Source organism: Microcaecilia unicolor, chromosome 4, assembly GCF_901765095.1.
Source record: "Microcaecilia unicolor chromosome 4, aMicUni1.1, whole genome shotgun sequence".
Taxonomy (NCBI): domain Eukaryota; kingdom Metazoa; phylum Chordata; class Amphibia; order Gymnophiona; family Siphonopidae; genus Microcaecilia; species Microcaecilia unicolor.
This window is the reverse complement of record NC_044034.1, coordinates 371,934,039-371,953,909: the sequence shown is the minus strand read 5'-3', so window position 1 is coordinate 371,953,909 and position 19,871 is coordinate 371,934,039. Positions and strand designations below refer to the sequence as shown.

General features: G+C 42.8%; 1 protein-coding gene across 2 annotated transcripts in view; it reads right to left on the bottom strand.

Annotated features, from left to right (window-relative positions):
• The window catches only part of POLA1 (DNA polymerase alpha 1, catalytic subunit), a 782,590-nt gene that overhangs the window by 708,727 nt on the left and 53,992 nt on the right, over nt 1–19,871 (bottom strand). For both annotated transcript variants that reach the window (XM_030202369.1, XM_030202370.1), the window contains exons 13-16: nt 17,441–17,515; nt 6,301–6,439; nt 1,147–1,301; nt 553–637 (exon numbers count right to left, since the gene is read on the bottom strand). In XM_030202369.1, coding sequence (XP_030058229.1) covers nt 553–637; nt 1,147–1,301; nt 6,301–6,439; nt 17,441–17,515 — 454 coding nt within the window. The remainder of the gene's footprint in view (nt 1–552; nt 638–1,146; nt 1,302–6,300; nt 6,440–17,440; nt 17,516–19,871) is intronic.

The window sequence follows — 19,871 nt, the reverse complement described above, 5'->3', positions numbered from 1 at the left end:
TACTTTGCTTCGGCATTATCTTTTCACTCCAAATTGCAGCTGACAGAACATTTTGACCCTTGAGACAGGCGGTTCTCCACCGAACACAGCCCCGTGTCAGGTCTTTTTACCTGTGGGTGCTTTGTCAATAAAGAAGTGTTTATCTACACTTGGCTACTAGAAGTTCTTTGGCTCACCCCTACTCTTTCTCCATGGAGCTTTTTTCCTTCCTTTTCTTGTTTGGTTTTTGCTTAAATATCTAACACTCTTTAGCCCATATTTACTTTTATAAATCCTGTATGATTTGGTGGTCTTTATCTGCCATCACTTACTACATTACACACTAGGATACCAAGGATTCTTTTTTTTTCAAAAACATTCTAGTTCCAATACACTCATCACCAAAGTCTCTCAACCTCCAGCACACATTGTATTACAGTAAATGGAACATATGGGGTATTATACAGATGGTGATCAAAGAAGGGTGCAGGTGTACTACTTCCTCTCTCAATATCATGCCAGCTAGATCTGAAAAGTTAGAAATATATACAAAATCCAGATCTATACACTTACCACAGAAGTGTTTCTGAAAGGGAGGCTGAGGGGGAGCTTTATCTAAAGGAAACTGACAATGAACCAAAGCTGCCATAGCCACAATCTACAGGAAAAATTAAAAACAAAGCAAATAGGTTAAGGGTAATGCATTTGATATAGTGCCTTTCTGTGGTACAGCAGGCAGCCCTTGCCATCAGTCTCATGCTTTACTGTGCCTCAATCAGGGTTAATGCTTCTATACTCTTGCTCAGACATTTATGAAGTGTTAATGCCCCCCATTGATTCTAAGTTCACACAGCAATCTTCATCATACTCTTAAGGCCTGTTCAGTCACGTGAAGCAGTAAATGCAGAGAATAATTTCTCGGTGTGAAATACTAGTAACTCGGGGGTGTTTAAATGATGGGGGACCAAGCGACCTAGCTAGTTGAAGAGAAGCTGGGAATTCAGAGCTAAGAAATACTAGCTTGCAAAATTCTCTAGGAATGGTCATCTCAACTAGAAAGATTTACCTTAGAATTTTAAGCTTATTCTTTTTGCATGCAGTGTTAATTATGTGTCTTACTAAGTACTGGAGCAGACATGCTTTTTTGAGCTCTTCTGAATTAATCACCTCATTCTGATGAGTCTTCAAACTCTGTATAGTCTTCATGCTAAGAGACATGACCACCAGAGGAGGGGGAGCCAAATCTCTCACCAAATTCACAAGGTCTGGCTTCAGCACCACCGCCTCAACCTTACACCAGCTGACTGGCTGATTCGAGAGCTCTGGTACCAAAGAGATTCAGAGATACATTGATAAGACATCATGAGATCACATAACCCTCCTTTTAATGCCCAAAACCACTTAACTTATTGTGTAAATTGCTTTTATGTAGGTTGACAAAAGCTACAAGTGACAGAAAATCCAACATTCTGGGAACATGCATGGACATTTTCTTTATAAGATCTGGATTTACTTTTTAAATATTTCACACACGGGGGTTTTTTTGAGACCAACTCTGAGATAAGTAATAGTAATGAACATTTTGTATGGTTTGTTTGTTTGTTAATGGAACATGTGCAATGATTGAGAAGGTGCCTTTCAAATGATAGGGTGGCATAAATACTTTTCTGAGCACATATGATATTTTTCAAATTATATTTTTAAGATTTTTGTAGAGAAAATAAAAAATAAATAGTTAGCATGATACACCCTTATTTGATTACAGTAATTCAACGTACTCAAGTACAATTCACTTACCAGCACTTTCAACAAAACTTGACAATACTTTGGGGTCAACAGTTTTGGTTGTATTAGGATATTTCCTTCCCTCCCCCCCCCCCCCCCCCCCCCCCGGCGCTTGCCTTGGAATTTCATCAAGCCAATATAACGTCCACTCTTGGAGGTGCCCCATTTGGCCCATAGTACAGCCACAGCCACTTCTTCCAGTGCTTATATTTTAGAGTTCCAAAAGTGAATGGCTAGAAAATTTATCTGACTGATAATGGTCCTATAGGGGAACACCAGACAGACCAAATCTAATACACTCACCAAGGCACCTGAGGGCTATTACCTTCCCTCAGCTTTATTCCTTTCAGCAAACAGTGTGTTGGAGACACAAGTCAGATGCTAAAGAAGAGATTTAATTTACATAAACACCATATGAAAAATGCTAGTACTAGAAGGAATGGATCCTAAGGAACTTAGCCGAGATTGGGTGGCAGAGCCGGTGGCGGGAGGTGGGGATAGTGCTGGACAGATTTACACGGTCTGTGCCAGAGCCTGTGGTGGGAGGAGGGGCTGGTGGTTGGGAGGTGGGGATAGTGCTGGGCAGACTTATACGGTCTGTGCCAGAGCCTGTGGTGGGAGGAGGGGCTGGTGGTTGGGAGGTGGGGATAGTGCTGGGCAGACTTACACGGCCTGTGCCAGAACCGGTGGTGGGAGGAGGGGCTGGTGGTTGGGAGGTGGGGCTAGTGCTGGGCAGACTTACACGGTCTGTACCAGACCCGGTGGTGGGAGGAGGGGCTGGTGGTTGGGAGGTGGGGATAGTGCTGGGCAGACTTACACGGTCTGTGCCAGAACCGGTGGTGGGAGGAGGGGCTGGTGGTTGGGAGGTGGGGATAGTGCTGGGCAGACTTACACGGCCTGTGCCAGAACCGGTGGTGGGAGGAGGGGCTGGTGGTTGGGAGGTGGGGCTAGTGCTGGGCAGACTTACACGGTCTGTGCCAGACCCGGTGGTGGGAGGAGGGGCTGGTGGTTGGGAGGTGGGGATAGTGCTGGGCAGACTTACACGGTCTGTGCCAGAACCGGTGGTGGGAGGAGGGGCTGGTGGTTGGGAGGTGGGGATAGTGCTGGGCAGACTTATACGGTCTGTGCCAGAGCCTGTGGTGGGAGGAGGGGCTGGTGGTTGGGAGGTGGGGATAGTGCTGGGCAGACTTACACGGCCTGTGCCAGAACCGGTGGTGGGAGGGGCTGGTGGTTGGGAGGTGGGGCTAGTGCTGGGCAGACTTACACGGTCTGTGCCAGACCCGGTGGTGGGAGGAGGGGCTGGTGGTTGGGAGGTGGGGATAGTGCTGGGCAGACTTACACGGTCTGTGCCAGAACCGGTGGTGGGAGGAGGGGCTGGTGGTTGGGAGGTGGGGATAGTGCTGGGCAGACTTATACGGTCTGTGCCAGAGCCTGTGGTGGGAGGAGGGGCTGGTGGTTGGGAGGCAGGGATAGTGCTGGGCAGACTTACACGGTCTGTGCCCTGAAAAGGACAGGTACAAATCAAGGTAATGTATACACAAAAAGTAGCACATATGAGTTTATCTTGTTGGGCAGACTGGATGTACCATGCAGGTCTTTTTCTGCCGTCATCTACTATGTCTTGCCTGCCTCTTCCTGGATCTTGCTCTCCTAAGCTACCGGCCAGGATTGCTGATGGCCGACTCTGGCCCTTGCCCAGACTTGCACTTGTTGGTTCTCCACCACCACCACTTCAGCTGCTCTTGAGCACAACTCCCCCCCCCCCCCCCCCCCCAGCCTATCAGAGTCACGTATATAGTGCAAAATATCCATGAAAAGGACTCCTGTCCATTCCCTGCCAGAGACAACTGTAAAAGCCACCTGGCTCAGGCACCTTCCACGCTCCCTAGAGAAAGGAAAAATAGCCTTCTGACACTGAGCTAAAGGCAATCACCTTGAAAACAGCCTGACTTTGGGGAGTTACATATGGGTCTGAGCCCAAGGTACAACATACAGATCTACAGTTCCCAGAACTGCAAAAAGGTCAATTCTCAGGGATTACAGAAGCCTGGCTACTGTCAAAACTGTCTTGTGCTGACTCAGTCCTAAATGGCCAGACATGTAAAATTACTATACAGGCCAATAAAATTTCAGTTTGAATGCTGGAAAACACCCTTTCAACAGGAGTAACCAGCCAGCCTCCCCCTAGTGCTGTAGTCGGGGCAGGAGCGATCCCCAGTCACTCCTGCCAATGCTGGCTCTACTCTCAAGATGGCTGCCGCGACCTCTCATGAGACTGCCATTAGAGGTCATGGCAACGATTTTGAGAGTGGAGTCAATATGAACAGAAATGACTGGGGATTGCTCCTGCCCCAACTATAGCCCTAGACCACCAGGGATTGTATGGTAGGACTAGGGGAGGGGAGGGAGGAGCTATTCAGCAACTGCCGAAAACAAAAAAAAGTTCAAGGGGGAGGGAGGAAGGAGGAGTGCAGAGCCCAGATTAGACCATGTAGTTTCGGTTTCGACTTTGGCCAAAACCAAGCAGTAAATTTCGCCTGAAAATGATCAGACTGCTTCGGCTACAGATTTGTTTTCGGTCGAAACTGGGAAAAGCAGCTTTGGTTTGCCTCTAAGTTACTACTCCTTGACACATTAAAAAGCCTAAGGGGGGGGGGGGGGGAGGAAATGCTCCCCTGAGAGCATCCAACAGCCCAGTGAGAAGGCTCCAAGAGTTTCCCTAAAGAAGCACAGTCAGAGCACAGCAATCTGCAACAAGAAAGGGTCCACCCCAGTCAAATATTCTGTCCACGACTACCTTCCTGAGGAAAGGAAGGAGCTGCCTGAATGGTATTGCTCAAGGCCTCAAAGTTTGCACCAACAATGACCAGTACTGGGGGGAGGGGCCTGAGGTGAGGAAAAACTTCAGTACTTCTAGCCAACCTCTGAATTTTGGTCCCTAAACTTTAAGGGCTTCTCAAAAGACTTGCCTCTTGGAGAGAATGAAACTGCACAACTCATTCAACACTACCATGTCTGCCACTCTGTGCTGGAGCTCCTGAGAAGCATGGCTGAAAGCTTGTAGCCGTGTCTTGAACTAGCCCTGACCAAACAATATAAAGAACTCCACTAAAGGAGCCCACAGCACCACTTAATCATGCAAGACGCATCAATCCGTCCAGAAGCTGTTAGGTCTCACTTAGGGATACTTTCTCCTCTGCATGTTACCTGTAGGAAAGTCAACATGGTCACATCTAGTGGATGCTAGATCCAACACAGAAGGACTCAAGTCAAGGAGGCAACTGCATATAGCTGCCCGGAACGAGAGAGACTATAGAAAATAAACAGACTCAAATCTTTCTAGCATGGAGGTCCTTTATTGTTGAGTTTTCCTTTAATTGTGGTTTTACAGAATAAAGGACAATCCCCCTAGATGACAAAACACCAGAAAGAGCATATAAAACCCTTCATCTTGGCCACTTTAAAGCTGGAATCAGGTGTGTCAGCCTATAGAGATCCCATCCTTGGGTGGGGGAGGAGGGGGGAAGGGGGTTGCAATACAATACAGGATCCCCCTACAAGGAGCAAGTGGGCATTGCTCCTTGCTAAAACGACTGCCGCAATCTCTGCCACTTTAGAGTGGCTGGTGCAACGGGCAGGAGCAAGTGGGCATCGCTCCTGCCCATTTTCCCACTGAATCATTAGTGAACGAGCAGGTATACCCCAGCAATGGGGGGAGGGGCTTGCTATTCCGGGGGGAGGGGAACGTTTGCCTTGGTTCCAGGAAGTGGGAGGAAAAACTGGGAATCTAATGGGGGAGATGCAGTTATGCAGGTCCCAGCCAATACTCAGCCGGGACCCGCATACGCTCCAGCAGCCAACATCTCAGGAATTAGGCACGGATATTCAATGCCAAAGGCCAGACAAGGCCTAATTCTGCCCGTGGCAGTCTGTGTTAAAAAAAAAAAAAAAAACGTTAATCACTGAGCTAAATATCGATCACTATGTCTATCTCAGCAAAGCATTCTTGATATGTTCTCTTTAAGGAATATTAGAAGGGCAAACATTTGTACATGTGACTTTGCTGCCTGAAGAGTTTCAAGCGATATTAGACTTGATCTTGTGGAGATGGCAGCTTAAGGCCATGCCGATCAAACAGGCTCTTGTCTAATAAGCATGGGTGTTATTTGGTGGATTCAGATGATCTTGAGCTCTGCAGTGGTTCCAGATACAATTATTTTTATTGTTTTCTTAATGTTGTGTGTCATGTTATTGTGTGTATATGATTTTTTATGTATTTTTTTGTGACCCACTTAGAAATGTTATCAATAGGCAGGTGATAAAGACAGACACTCAAAGAACTTTTAGCGGCAGTTTCTGGCACATCAGCCTACTATTACAAAGAAAAATGACCTAATCACTTTTCTGCTACTGATGCCTAACATTACAGAGCAATGCTGTAACCCCCATGAACGAGCAGCTTCACCCATAGCATTTCCGAATAAGTAACATTTTTGCCTTAAGCAGTCTAATACGTTGTGAAGTGCAAATTCTTACGTGGATTTCTTATTTCCAGCCAGCTGGGTCCTTTAATCTTCCGGCTGAGTAAAAGTAGTTCGAGACTGGAAGTGTTGGTTCCAAACACATGAGAAAATGTCTCTCCCTTCAGGTCCTGGGGAAGCTGGGGCAGCTCAGCCTGAAAGAGACAGCAAATGGGTTGGAGAGGATTTAGAGGTGAAAAAAAGTGTTGCTCTCATTTTATATCTAAATATGGGAAAATATGTCTGTCTTATGTCTTCCATCTACAGTCAATAAGAAAGCAATTCTATTAGTGGATGTCTATTTTGAAATGCCCTGATGCTGGCAGTGAGAGCCTATTATATAAGAGAATCTGGATGCCTCTAGCTTAGCCTGGCAACAGCATGTCTAATATCCAGGTGCCCACAGATGCATCAGCCATAGACCTGGTGTAACTGTGGGGCACAAATGTGGCAAGGGCATGCATACGTTACTGTATTGTATAAGGTGTGCATGTAAGTGGCAGCCCCACCCATGCTCTGCCCATGTAGACGCCACCCTTGTATTTAAAGGCTATGCCATTTATGCACACCCTCACAGACTAGCGAACAGATGTTTTGATGTCACTTACAGACTTAACGGTACACTTACATAGAAACAGAGAAAGTGACGGCAGATAATGGCCATATGGCCTATCCAGTCTGCCCATCCATGCCATCTACTTTCCCTATCACTCCCTTAGAGATCCCGTGTACTTGTCCCAAGCTCTCAAATTCAGATACTGTTTTCATCTCCACCACTTCCACCAGGAGGCTGTTCCACGAATTCACTACCCTTTCTGTCACAAATTTCCTCAGGTTACTTCTGAGTCTATCCCCTTTCACCTTCATCCTATGTCCCCTCATTCCAGAGCTTCATTTCAATTGAAAGAGACTCACCTCCTATGCATTTATGCCATATAGGTATTTAAATGTCTCTATTATATCTCCCCTCGCCCGCCTTTCTTCCAAAGTATACATATTGAGATCTTTAAATCTGCCCTCATATGCTTTATGATGAAGACCACTGAACATTTCCGTAGCCGCCCCCTCTGGACTGACTCCATCTTGCTTATTATATACTAGCCGTTGAGCCCGTAAAAACGGGCTAGTAAAGTAAGGGGGGGGGGTTGAAAGCCCCCCCCCCCCGGATAGGTCGCCGCCGCCGCCGCTGGCCCCCCGGAGTCCCCTCCGCCACCCCTCCACCCGGATACCTGGCTTCACTATTCAAACCGCCGGAACGCAGCACACAGCTCATCTGAGCTGCCGTCGGCCTTCCTTCTTCTCTGCGTGTGTTCTGCCCTCATGGGACGTAACGTCAGTGAGGGCGGGACACAGGCAGGTAAGGAAGGCCAACGGCAGCTCAGATGAGCTGTGTGCTGCGTTCCGGCAGTTTGAATAGTGAAGCCAGGTATCCGGGTCGGGTGGAGGGTGGGTGGCGGCAGCGACTCCAGGTGGGTGGGGGGAGCAGTAGCGGCAACCCGGGGGGGGGGGGAGCGGTGGCGACGGCAGTTCCCTCACTGGCAGGTGCGCAGGTTTGTCACGCCCCCGTCATCACGTATTGACGCGGGGACGGGACAGAGAGGGTCTCTACTGCGCATTTGCGAGTGAGTACGCCTCTTGCCATTTATATGTTTGATTTTTTTTAAAGCGGGGTCTTCAGAATTGCACTTAATACTCTAAATGAGGTCTCAGCAGAGTCTTATACAGGGGCATCGTCACCATCTTTTTCCTACTGGCCATTCCTCTCCCTGTGCACCCAAGCATCCTTCTAGCTTTCACCACTGATTTCTACCTGTTTGGCCACCTTAAGATCATCACAAATGATCACACCCAAGTCCCGCTCCTCTTTCATGCACAAAAGTTCTTCGCCCCCTAAACTCTACCATTCCCTCAGGCTTTTGCAGCTCAAATGCCTGACCCTGCATTTTTTAGCAGTAAAGCTAAGGTGCCAAATTCCAGACCATTCCTGTAGTTTACCAATGAAAGTGACAGTATTCTAAATACTTACGTGCCCAAGTGGTGCATTAATGTGGGTGCCCTGTTAGAGAATTAAGGGGTAAATGTGTTTTGTAAAACACCTATTGAGCAGAAACTTTTGAGCATGGCATTCTAAATGCAAAAAAAACCAAGCTGTGAACTTCAAACAGCAGCAGCCACTACGCAGATTAAGTGCCTCAGTCGCTAATAAGTGGCACTATTTTATTTATAAAGCTTATAACCCACCAAATCGCCATGGATCAAAGCAGGGTACAAACATTTGCATTAAACAAAAACAATGCACAAATTTATTTATTTGTTACATTTGTATCCCACATTTTCCCACCTATTTGCAGGCTCAATGTGGCTTACATAGTACCGGAGAGGCGATTGCAGACTCCGGTGTAAATAAATACATAGTGAAGTTGTGGTAAGATAACGTTCATGTGGTATAACCACTTAAGTGAATCGTACTCGGCAGGGTTGTGTTATGTCCATTACTTTTTTTTTTGTTACAGAGATCAGGCATTTATGTTGGGGTTGGTAGGGTATGCCTTTTTAAACAGGTAAGTTTTTAGTTTAAATTTCAGTTCTGAACTTTAAAATGAACTGTTTAATGTTGGAATGTAATTGTATTTTACATGCATTGCCTGTCACCTATTATTTCTCTGTGATTACTCTGTGACCTCTGATGTGAATTACTTAGAGAGGTCACACTGCTATGCAACTTCCTGTTGGGGGTTAGATGCAGCAGACACAGCACATGGAGCACATGGAGCTCATGATCTCTCCTAACCTGAGAGGATCTATGGTGGTGTGAGCATCCATTACCATCTAAGCACATGGAAGGAGCTGATAATACAAATGTATAGTAATATGTATATATAAGCCTGTCTGATTATAATCTAACTACAAACTGTGAGTAAACAGATGTTTTGTTACTTCAACTTTAAAGTGACTCAGCAGTGAATTATTCAGGGGTGAATGAGAGAGAGATGAAGAAAGAAATTAACATTTCTAAAGCTGAAGCTGTGTGTACTAAAATCTGCTAATTATTTACTACAAATAATCCAACAAAAGGGTTATGGGCCCAGGGCTCAGGAATTGAAAAAGAAGAGAAATATTACCAGGCAGTAAAAAAGCCACATTTTTCTCTTAAGTTTTAAAAGAAAGATTCAGTCTGTCTCTCTCTCCCCCCACACACCAGACAGAAGGCTAAGAAAATGGCTGAGGGAAGAAATTCACCATTTTTCTACTCTCTCAAGGTGCCTAAATTAACTGAATTTAATTATCAGCAATGGGAATTAAGATTCATATGTCTCCTTCGAGCAAAAAGATTAAATATATGCTTAGACCAAGACAGAACAGCTGAAAATATGGCTGAATGGGACAATGCAAACTATTATGTGAAGTGCATGCTTTTGGAAGCTCTCTCAGAGAAACAAGCCATATTAGTGGAGGGAAAAGATACACCAAAGGACATTTTATATAAACTGAGAACTATGTATGCAACTACATATGCAAAGCAGCAACCAATTTGGTTGGCAGAGTTGAATGAAACCAAATTAAGGGATAAAAGTAAATGTAATGATCACATTATGCATCTTATGTCTTCATTTCAAAAGTTAGAACTTTCTGGAATTCCCATGTGTGATGCATTGAAAAGAGCATTTCTTTTTACCTCACTAGCAAAGAAGTTTGATGTTTTTAGGTCTGTAAATGAGGCCATTGAAGGGCAATCTTTTGAACAGGCAACATCAAAACTAAGGCAGGAATGCATAATAAATGATTCTGAGGAGATGTGTTCTCAAAGTCAGTCAGAGAGAAATGAAACAAATTTCTTGGCAAAGAACAGAGGAAGGCGGAGCTATGGGAAAACTCCACCCAAGGGCAAGCTGATTTGCTACTCATGTGGAAAGGAGGGACATGTATCTAAATGGTGTAAGGAAACACAAAACACTCCCTCTAGCTCACCTAAGCCAATGGAACTAAAGAATTTTCAAACCAGGAAATGTATGAAGGACAAAGATAAACACAAGGGCTTTCTAATGGCAGAAAAATCTTTGACTATGGTAAATAATAATTCAAATGAAAGTACTTGGATTTTGGATTCAGGGAGCACATGCCATTTAACCAATTGTAAAGATTTCTTTCAGGAAATGTGTCCAGAGGAAGGTATTCTTAAAACTGCAAACGCAGGGACTGCTAAGATCCAAGCAAAAGGTATTGGATTCTTAAAATGCAAAGTGTCTAATGAAGTTAAAGAAATTCCTGTAAGTGATGTCTTGTATATTCCCCAAGCAGTTTGCAATATGCTTAGTGTATCTACATTAGATAAGAAGGGATTTGTGATTCATTTTGAAAACAGTAAGTGCACAATCTCTAAAAATGATGAAGTGTATGCTGAAGCTTTTATGCATAATGATGTTTATAAACTGAGCATTTCAGGTGAAGCCTCACATATGGCGCAAGTAAGGAAGAATGATGGTAAATGTAGTCTGGAAATCTGGCACCGCCGCCTGGGACATCGTGATTCTAAGGTGATCCAGGATCTTTACAGTAAGCAACTAGCCACTGGCATTCAGATAAGTGCAGATGCTGGTAAAATGGAGAAATGCATAGACTGTGTTACTCAAAAAGGTGTGAGACCCTCATTTCCTGCATACACAGGAAATAGGAGTAATAAAGTGCTGGACTTAATACACAGTGACTTATGTGGACCGTTTAATATCCCATCATTGGGAAATAACAGATTTGTGCTAATATTCTTGGATGATTTCTCTAGATATTGTGTGGCCTATTTGCTGAAAGAGAAAAGTCAAGTCACAGACATGCTGAAGAAATACGTAGCCATGGTGAGCAATAAATTTGAAAGAAAACCAAAGGTTCTTCAGACCGACAATGGTGGTGAGTTCATTTCACAAAGCATGCGCACATTTCTAGAACAAGAAGGCATTCAGCATATCACAACAGTAGCTTATACACCAGAGCAAAATTCTGTTGCAGAGAGAAAATTTAGGTCACTTGTGGAAATGACCAGATGTATGCTGTCAGATAGCAATCTCCCTAAAAGACTATGGGGGGAAGCCATTCTCACAGCAGTGTACCTACAAAACAGAATGCCAACTAAAGGCGCTGAGCGCACACCACATGAGACATGGCATGGTAGGAAGCCAAACCTGTCACACATAAGAACATTTGGAAGTACAGCATATGCTCATATACCAAAGCAAAGAAGGCATAAGCTGGATTCCACAACAGAAAGGGGCATTTTAGTTGGCTATGCTCCAGGACACAAAGGATATAGAATTTTGAATCTGAAAACTGGCATTGTTGGCATAAGACATGTTACATATTTTGATGAAAACAAAAGGGTTGATAAAGGCTGGATTATCCCAGATGAGCCTTATCATCCAGAATATGAAACTAGAACCATAATAGACATGCCAGTGTATATAAATGCCATACCAAGGCAGATGTCTGAAAGCAACTCACCTGTATCTAATGAGGAACAGGCAGAGGAAGCAGACACAGAAAGGATCATTGAAGAAGACAGTACAGTTGGAGAAGGGGAATCAATTGGAGAAGAACTCTCAGATTTAGAGGATGCGGAAAGGTCAGACCAACCTGTTGTCAGACGCTCATCCAGGGAAAACAAAGGTGTTCCACCCCCAAGACTGTCTTACCTAACAAAGTCAGCAGAAGCTCAAGAGCCCTTAACATGGGATGAGATTGAGAAAATGCCAGCAGAAGAAGCTGCTGAATGGCATAAAGCTGCACAAGAAGAAATTGATGCATTGGATAAAAATAATACTTGGATTCTTACAAAATTACCTCCTGGCAAGAAAGCTATAGGATGCAAATGGGTATTCAAGTTAAAAAGGAATGCACAAGGAAAAGTGGAAAGGTATAAAGCCAGATTAGTGGCAAAGGGATATCTTCAAAAATATGGAGAAGATTTTGATGAAGTGTTTGCACCTGTAGTGAAACACACGACAATCAGAACACTTCTGAGCATTGCAGTCTCAAAAGGCATGCAAGTCAACCACATTGATGTGAAAACAGCGTTTCTTCACGGAGATATAACTGAAGACTTGTACATGGAACAACCAACAGGTTTCATAAATACAAAACAAAGACACCTAGTGTGTAAATTAAACAAAGGTCTTTATGGATTAAAGCAAAGTGCAAAATGTTGGAATGAAAAATTGCATGAAATATTGACAAATTTAGGATTTAAGCAAGGTGAAGCAGATAAATGCTTGTACACTAGGTGCACAAATGGACAATATGCATACATTTTAGCTTTTGTTGATGATCTGCTCATTGCAAGCGAAAGTGAGCAAGAGTACAAGGACATTGTAAAATGTTTAAACCTCAATGTTGAGATAAAAGAACTTGGTAATGTGTCATACTATCTTGGTATAGAAATTGAGAAACAAAATGATGGTTCTTATCTTCTAAGCCAGAAGCAGAAAATAAATGAGCTTATTGAAAGTTTAGGTATGCAAGATGCCCAAGTTGTAAGCACTCCCATGATCACTGATTTTCTGAAGGATGAAACAGTAAGAGAACCTTTACCAGATAACATCCAATATAGATCAGCCATAGGTAAGCTTTTATATCTAGCTACCACATACAGGGCTGATATAGCAAATGCAGTAGGAATTTTGAGCAGAAGGGTCAGCTCACCTACCAAATCAGATTGGACTGCAGTTAAAAGGATGGTAAGGTATTTAAAGGGTACCATTGATTGTAAATTAAAGATTTCAGCCAATAGTAATCCAAAACTAATATGTTACTGTGATTCAGATTGGGCAGGGGATCATTCTGATTATAAATCCACAAGTGGATATGTGTTTATGTATGGAAATGTACAAATTTCATGGGCCAGTCATAAACAAAGTATTGTGAGTTTGTCTTCTACAGAAGCTGAATACGTGGCCGTATCGGAAGCATGCAGAGAACTGATGTGGATTGAAAAACTTTTGCTGGATTTCGGAATAGCTGAACAGAGACCAATCCAGATAATGGAAGATAATCAGAGCTGCATCCGACTGTCACAGAATGACAAGGTTCAGTCACGTACCAAGCACATCGCAACGAAATACCACAACGTGCGAGAGTTGGTAAAAGAAGGGGTCATCAGTCTACACTATTGTCACACCAGTGAGATGACAGCTGACATCATGACCAAACCGTTACCCAGAGAACATTTTGTGAATCTGCGTATAAAGCTTGGACTTTGTATGAATAAATAATTGCATGACAGTTATGCATGAGAAGGGGTTTGTTGGAATGTAATTGTATTTTACATGCATTGCCTGTCACCTATTATTTCTCTGTGATTACTCTGTGACCTCTGATGTGAATTACTTAGAGAGGTCACACTGCTATGCAACTTCCTGTTGGGGGTTAGATGCAGCAGACACAGCACATGGAGCACATGGAGCTCATGATCTCTCCTAACCTGAGAGGATCTATGGTGGTGTGAGCATCCATTACCATCTAAGCACATGGAAGGAGCTGATAATACAAATGTATAGTAATATGTATATATAAGCCTGTCTGATTATAATCTAACTACAAACTGTGAGTAAACAGATGTTTTGTTACTTCAACTTTAAAGTGACTCAGCAGTGAATTATTCAGGGGTGAATGAGAGAGAGATGAAGAAAGAAATTAACATTTCTAAAGCTGAAGCTGTGTGTACTAAAATCTGCTAATTATTTACTACAAATAATCCAACATTTAATGCTGCAAAGAAGTGAAAAGCTGTAATGACTTCCTTTTCTCTTAATTTCCAGAGAGGAAATAAAATCCTTCTTTCCTAAACGACCAATAGTGAGATGGCAGCATTCAATGTTTCTTTAGGTGGTGACTGCTGGCGGCTAAATGAGACCCGATTTCCAGTATTGGGACTTATTTATAAATTCAGAAGAGAGAGATGGAAATTAAGAAAGGGCTAACAAAAATATACACATCTGACAAGCCTTTAAAAATCTACAAAATCACCCTCACCTGCGTTATGTAGTGCAACTGGTAACATGTTTCAGAAGGGAGGCATTTAAGAAAAGGCTTGTGCACAGGTTAGAGTAAGCCTCCCATGATACCGGAATTCCACACAGAACAGACATGTCCATGTCAGCTATGCAAACTGCAGAAGGTGGAACTAAAGTCTTATTTTGTGTCACAAGGAGGAGCCTCAGTTTTATGACAATTTACCATCAGAACACAGCCAAAATGTCAGAGAGGTGGTCACCATGAGAAACACCCCCCCCCCACCCCAAGGGAAATAGGTGCATCTAATAAAATGTCATCTGCATAAAAATGATAAGACCATAGGCCACAACATTAAAGTTACCTCAGCATTTGAAGATTGCACAGCTATCTAAAGAGCAAAAACTTCATACTTAGTTTGGCATAGAAAAAAGAATGAGTTTTTAAAGCCTTTCTAAAATGAAAAGATGAAATTTGTCTTAATTTTCAGGGTAAGGTATTCCAAATTTTTGTGCCGATATGGAAAAGAACGTTCATAATGAAATTTTAACCAAACATTGCTTAAAGATGGATAACATACTTGTAAAGTTTGCAAAAAGCAAGAATTATGTCTATAACTAGGGATAGCAAGCAGTTTTATCACTTCTTCAGAGATTAGTTATTAATTACACTCAACGTATAATTAAACTCTGGAATTCGTTGCCCAAGAGTGTGGTAAAAGCAGTTAGCTTAGCGGGGTTTAAAAAAAGGTTTGGCTAGCTTCCTAAAAGAAAAGTCAATAAGCCATTATTAAGATGGACTTGGGGAAAATCCACTGCTTATTTCTAGGATAAGCAGCATAAAATGTATTGTACTGTTTTGGGATCTTGCCGGGTACTTGTAACCTGGATTGGCCACTGTTGGAAACAGGATTCTGGGCTTGATGGACCTTTGGTCTGTCCCAGTATGGCAACACTTATGTACTTAACTGATGTTCACAAATACCTTCTTTTCCACTCCCATCCTACTCTTGTTTATGCCTTCCACTCGGACTACAGATTCTGTAGATTTTGCTGTTCTGGGCCCAGTCCCATTATGCTCATTTCCCATGTCAGAAACTAGTAGCAGGGCTTGCCCAGTTGCTCAATGGCAGAGGGATGTGGGCAACTGGGTCAGGTCTTTCCCTCTCTGGGCAAGCTGAAGCCACTGAAGCTGCAGAGGTAGCATTTATAGCTCTCGTTGTGGATATGGTAAGGCCTCAGTCATTGCACAACAATGCACCTAAAGGCTGCATTTAAGGCACAACTCCTGGCCCAGGACTGTTGCTCTGACTGCAATCTGCAGCAGAAGAAAGCTGCCATGTAAACAAAGGCTCATGGTGCCAGAACCCTGTCCCAATACAGACAGAACTGGAAGCCCAGAACAGCCAAGCCAAAATTAGCTCAGCCACTACCACCACCAGAGGACCTGTGTATAATAGATTGGTTAAGAAAAAGTCCATTATCTTAGTCTTGATTTTTATTTTTAACACTTCTAGTGATCAAGTTACTCTATTTCCCATTCCTTTCACAGGGAAGAGGGCAGTCACTGGTATTCCCAAAATTCTTCCTCTCTCTAAATTTTTCACTTGCAGATCTCATATTACTATCACGTTTCCTTCCCCCTCTGCGACATTCTTCACAAGTAAATCAATGGGCTTTATTGTAATTTCATGTCTCTTTCCTTGCCCAAGTCCCATTTGCTGGATGAAGTTTCTCCTAGGCACTCTAATTCTCTTCCATTCTTTTCACAGATTGAATCTTTTCACTTCCTCACTTATCCCCCTCCACTACACACAATCTAGGTCTGATTATTACCATGATTGGTTGCGACTATCCTCACTGCTTCCCTCTCAATAAGCTCATTTCTTCTCAGCTTCCTTTTGATTCTGTTTTACCTCCATTTTCATTCCATTGTAATTTGTCTGTCTTCAATTTTTTTTAAATAATCAGATCAGAACATCTTTTTTATCCTCCTTTTCAATTCCAAGTGCTGCTGCTGTTTTTTTTACTGTCGTGAGTCAGTTCACCTTTTCTTGCTATTACCTTGCATGAGCTGCCTTTACATTTTCATTCACAGATCATGAACACTCATATGACATCACACTATTAATACAGACCCAGGTTATTCAACATGGATTTTAGTCCCTTAAGCTTTCTTTCCCCTGCTCTCAATCTAACCCTACATTAATATTCCTCTGAGGCATGCACTCTTAACGTTTTGCTGTTTCAACGTCACCCAAATTATGCAGCATTTGCCGTTTTCCCAAATACCAGAGTTCCCCACTGCAATTGTTAGCACTATTTTACCCACTCACTACAGATATGCAAAGCAGTTCATATCACTGTCACATTGTTTCAAATTTCCCAACTTCTATTTGCCTGTTTAATGTAAGGCAATTTTATTTTATTTATTGGTGACATTTCAGTACTGTAAATATCTTATGCTTGGCCTGGGTCAATCTTCTTGTATCATATTAATTTTGATGTCTACTATTTTGTAATCCACTATAAAAATGTGCACATTGTGAACAGCCTAATTTCTCTAATTCCACAATTATCAACACATGGCTCTTCCCTGTGGCTGCTCTTCCCTGTACCATAGTAGATGACGGCAGAAGACCTGTACAGTCCATCCAGTACTCCCAAACCAGAGAAACATTACATATGGTATGATGTGATACATCATATTTATATCTGATCTTGATTTACCCTTGCCATATTTTGGACATAGACCATAGAACTCTGCCCGGCACTGGCCTTGTTCTAAAATTTCTGAAGTCGTTAAAGCCCCTGAAAAGTTCCACTCCAGCCCATCCAAATCTATTCAGCCTCAATCAGGACACAAGCCGCAGAAGTCTGCCCAGCACTGGCTTTCCTACCCAATCTCCTCTAAGCTTCTTGAGATGCATTCTTTCTAAACAGGATTCCATTGTGTTTGTCCCAAGCATTTTTGAATTCCGTTACGTGGGATATAATAGGCATTTTTATTATTGATTGTTAACTGCCTAACAGCACCATTATGCAATGGACAGTATATCAAGTATTTGTAAATAAATAAAAAATTTAAAAAAACACATTTAAGAAATGTCAAACCAAAAGCTATCAAGAAGTTAATTGTTTATCTGCATTCATCTTACTTACCGAATACTTCACTTCTAAATATTCAGACTTATCCGGGACATCGGGAATCTCAAAGGCATAGCTCTTTTCAACTTTCTATTCAAAAAGCAAGCACAAATGTTAAACCCAAATTATATGTTCAAGAGCTATAGTCCTGCAACTAGAACTAGAAAGCTGAGAACCAGAAGATTCTAGTTTTATTACCCTCCTCCTACTCCTCACTTAATGCATGAGTTTCAGGTATATAAACAGACTGGATGGGGGAATAATTTAACATTCATATGTAAAACCTAAGAAAGTAAGAAAATCCATGCTGAGTGAGACCTCACATTCTGTTTCTGACCGTAGCCTGTCCAAACCATAAGTATCTGGCAGATACCACAGAACAAACCATTTGTAAAATAATGTACCAAATACACATATGAAGAACATGTACACAGAAATCCTATGAATACTTTGCATTTTACAAATCCCAGATTCAGATCTGCTCCAACGCAGGCGTACACCCGTCTGCAGATGCTAGACACACAAAAAAAAGCAGCAACAGGATTTGTATACTTTTCCTGTCTAAATTGCTGCTACTTACACACATACTAGCTACATCAACTTATTACTCTTCCCGGAATTCTGCGCAACTGCGCAGCACACAATTTACACAGAATTCACCAGATGCAAATAATTATTTTCACGCAGAATCTGTTCTTTGAGGAGAATTTTATAAATAATGATGCAGAAACGGGCCGCAGAAAAGCAGCCTCTCTCCTCTGGACCTAACATGCCCTGCTGGTCTCTTTAGGGGCAGAAAAGAACCCCACTCTTTCCTGCCTGCTGCCACATCTCTCTGGCCAGTGCCACCACTTCTTCAAGCGGTTACCTTGTGAGGCTGTCATAGGAAATCTCAGCAGCACCAGCCCAGAGCAGCAGGCAGACTGAAGGAAAGAGTGGTGTTCTTTCCTGCCCCAAAGAGGTACTCCCAATGCAGCGTCTCCTTTTCCTCTTACCTCATGGTCACAGGACCAGTGAGTGAAGGGGGGGGGGGGATCTTGAACAAAATGGAGTGTGATTTTGTGCATGGGGGGACTGGACGAAAAAAGGAATTTGTATGGAGTGTGGGGGCTGGAAAAATGATGGATGCTATGTGTGGGTGCCAGGAAGGGGTCTGGAAAAAAGGTGAATGCTATGGGTGCTGGGAGGGGACTGGAGAAAAGGTGGATGGTATCTGTGTACAGAAAGGGGGCTGCAATACTGTTTAAATTATGACAAACTTGCAGAATTTGCAAATTTTGTGTGCAGAATTTTGAATTTTTTTTTAGCGTAGAATTCCAACAGGAGTAACTTATACAGCTGGTTCTGAAAGTACCCTCTCTGGGACCCTGGAAAAAGAAATTTATTAGTAGTTTATACCTGTACTAATTGGTGACAAGGATATGAATCATGTAATTAACAAACAAAAGTGCATTCAAATTTCTTTCAAAGTTTTCTCAAATGATTTTCAAGAATTTTGGGACCCTTTATGTGCAATGATTAAAATCAGTTGAGCAAGGGACACAAGATCAGATGATCTGTGGTGATCTCTGAACCTATATAAGCATATCTATAATAATGACTTACATGTTATACAAAAGCACATATATAACTGACAGTGGAACTGCAGGTTTATTGAAGTTTGTATATACTTAATTCCCTCCAGCCTATTTATGTTTTAAATACAGTTATCTACTGGGTTACTACCCTCCACACTGGCAGATGAATATCAAACAGCTAATCCCGTCTATTCCCATTTCCTCCTCCACAGACTATTTGATCTCAGGATTTATCCTTACTTCTCCACCAAGAAGAGTCGCCTATACTTATTGATCTCTGTGTCCCAAGACTTCTGATCTCTTATTTCTGGAATTCCCCCTCACATTATCTGAGCCCCCAATCCCATCACCCACTTTTGATAAAGTTCCTCATGAGAGACTCCTGAGAAAATTAAAGAGTCATGGGATAGGAGGCAAGGTTTTGGTGTGGATTAGGAATTGGTTATTGGACAGAAAATAGAGAGTATTTTATTTTATTTTTGTTACATTTGTACCCCGCACTTTCCCACTCATGGCAGGCTCAATGCGGCTTACATGGGGCAATGGAGGGTTAAGTGACTTGCCCAGAGTCACAAGGAGCTGCCTGTGCCTGAAGTGGGAATCAAACTCAGTTCCTCAGTTCCCCAGGACCAAAGTCCACCACCCTAACCACTAGGCCACTCCTCCACTGTTGCTACTATTTGAGATTCTACATGGAATGTTGCTATTCCACTAGAAGTCGGCCCTTGCAGATCACCAATGTGGCCGCGCAGGCTTCTGCTTCTGTGAGTCTGACGTCCTGCACGTATGTGCAGGACGTCAGACTCACAGAAACAGAAGCCTGCGCAGCCTTCTACATGGAATGTTGCTAGTGGAATAGCAACATTCCA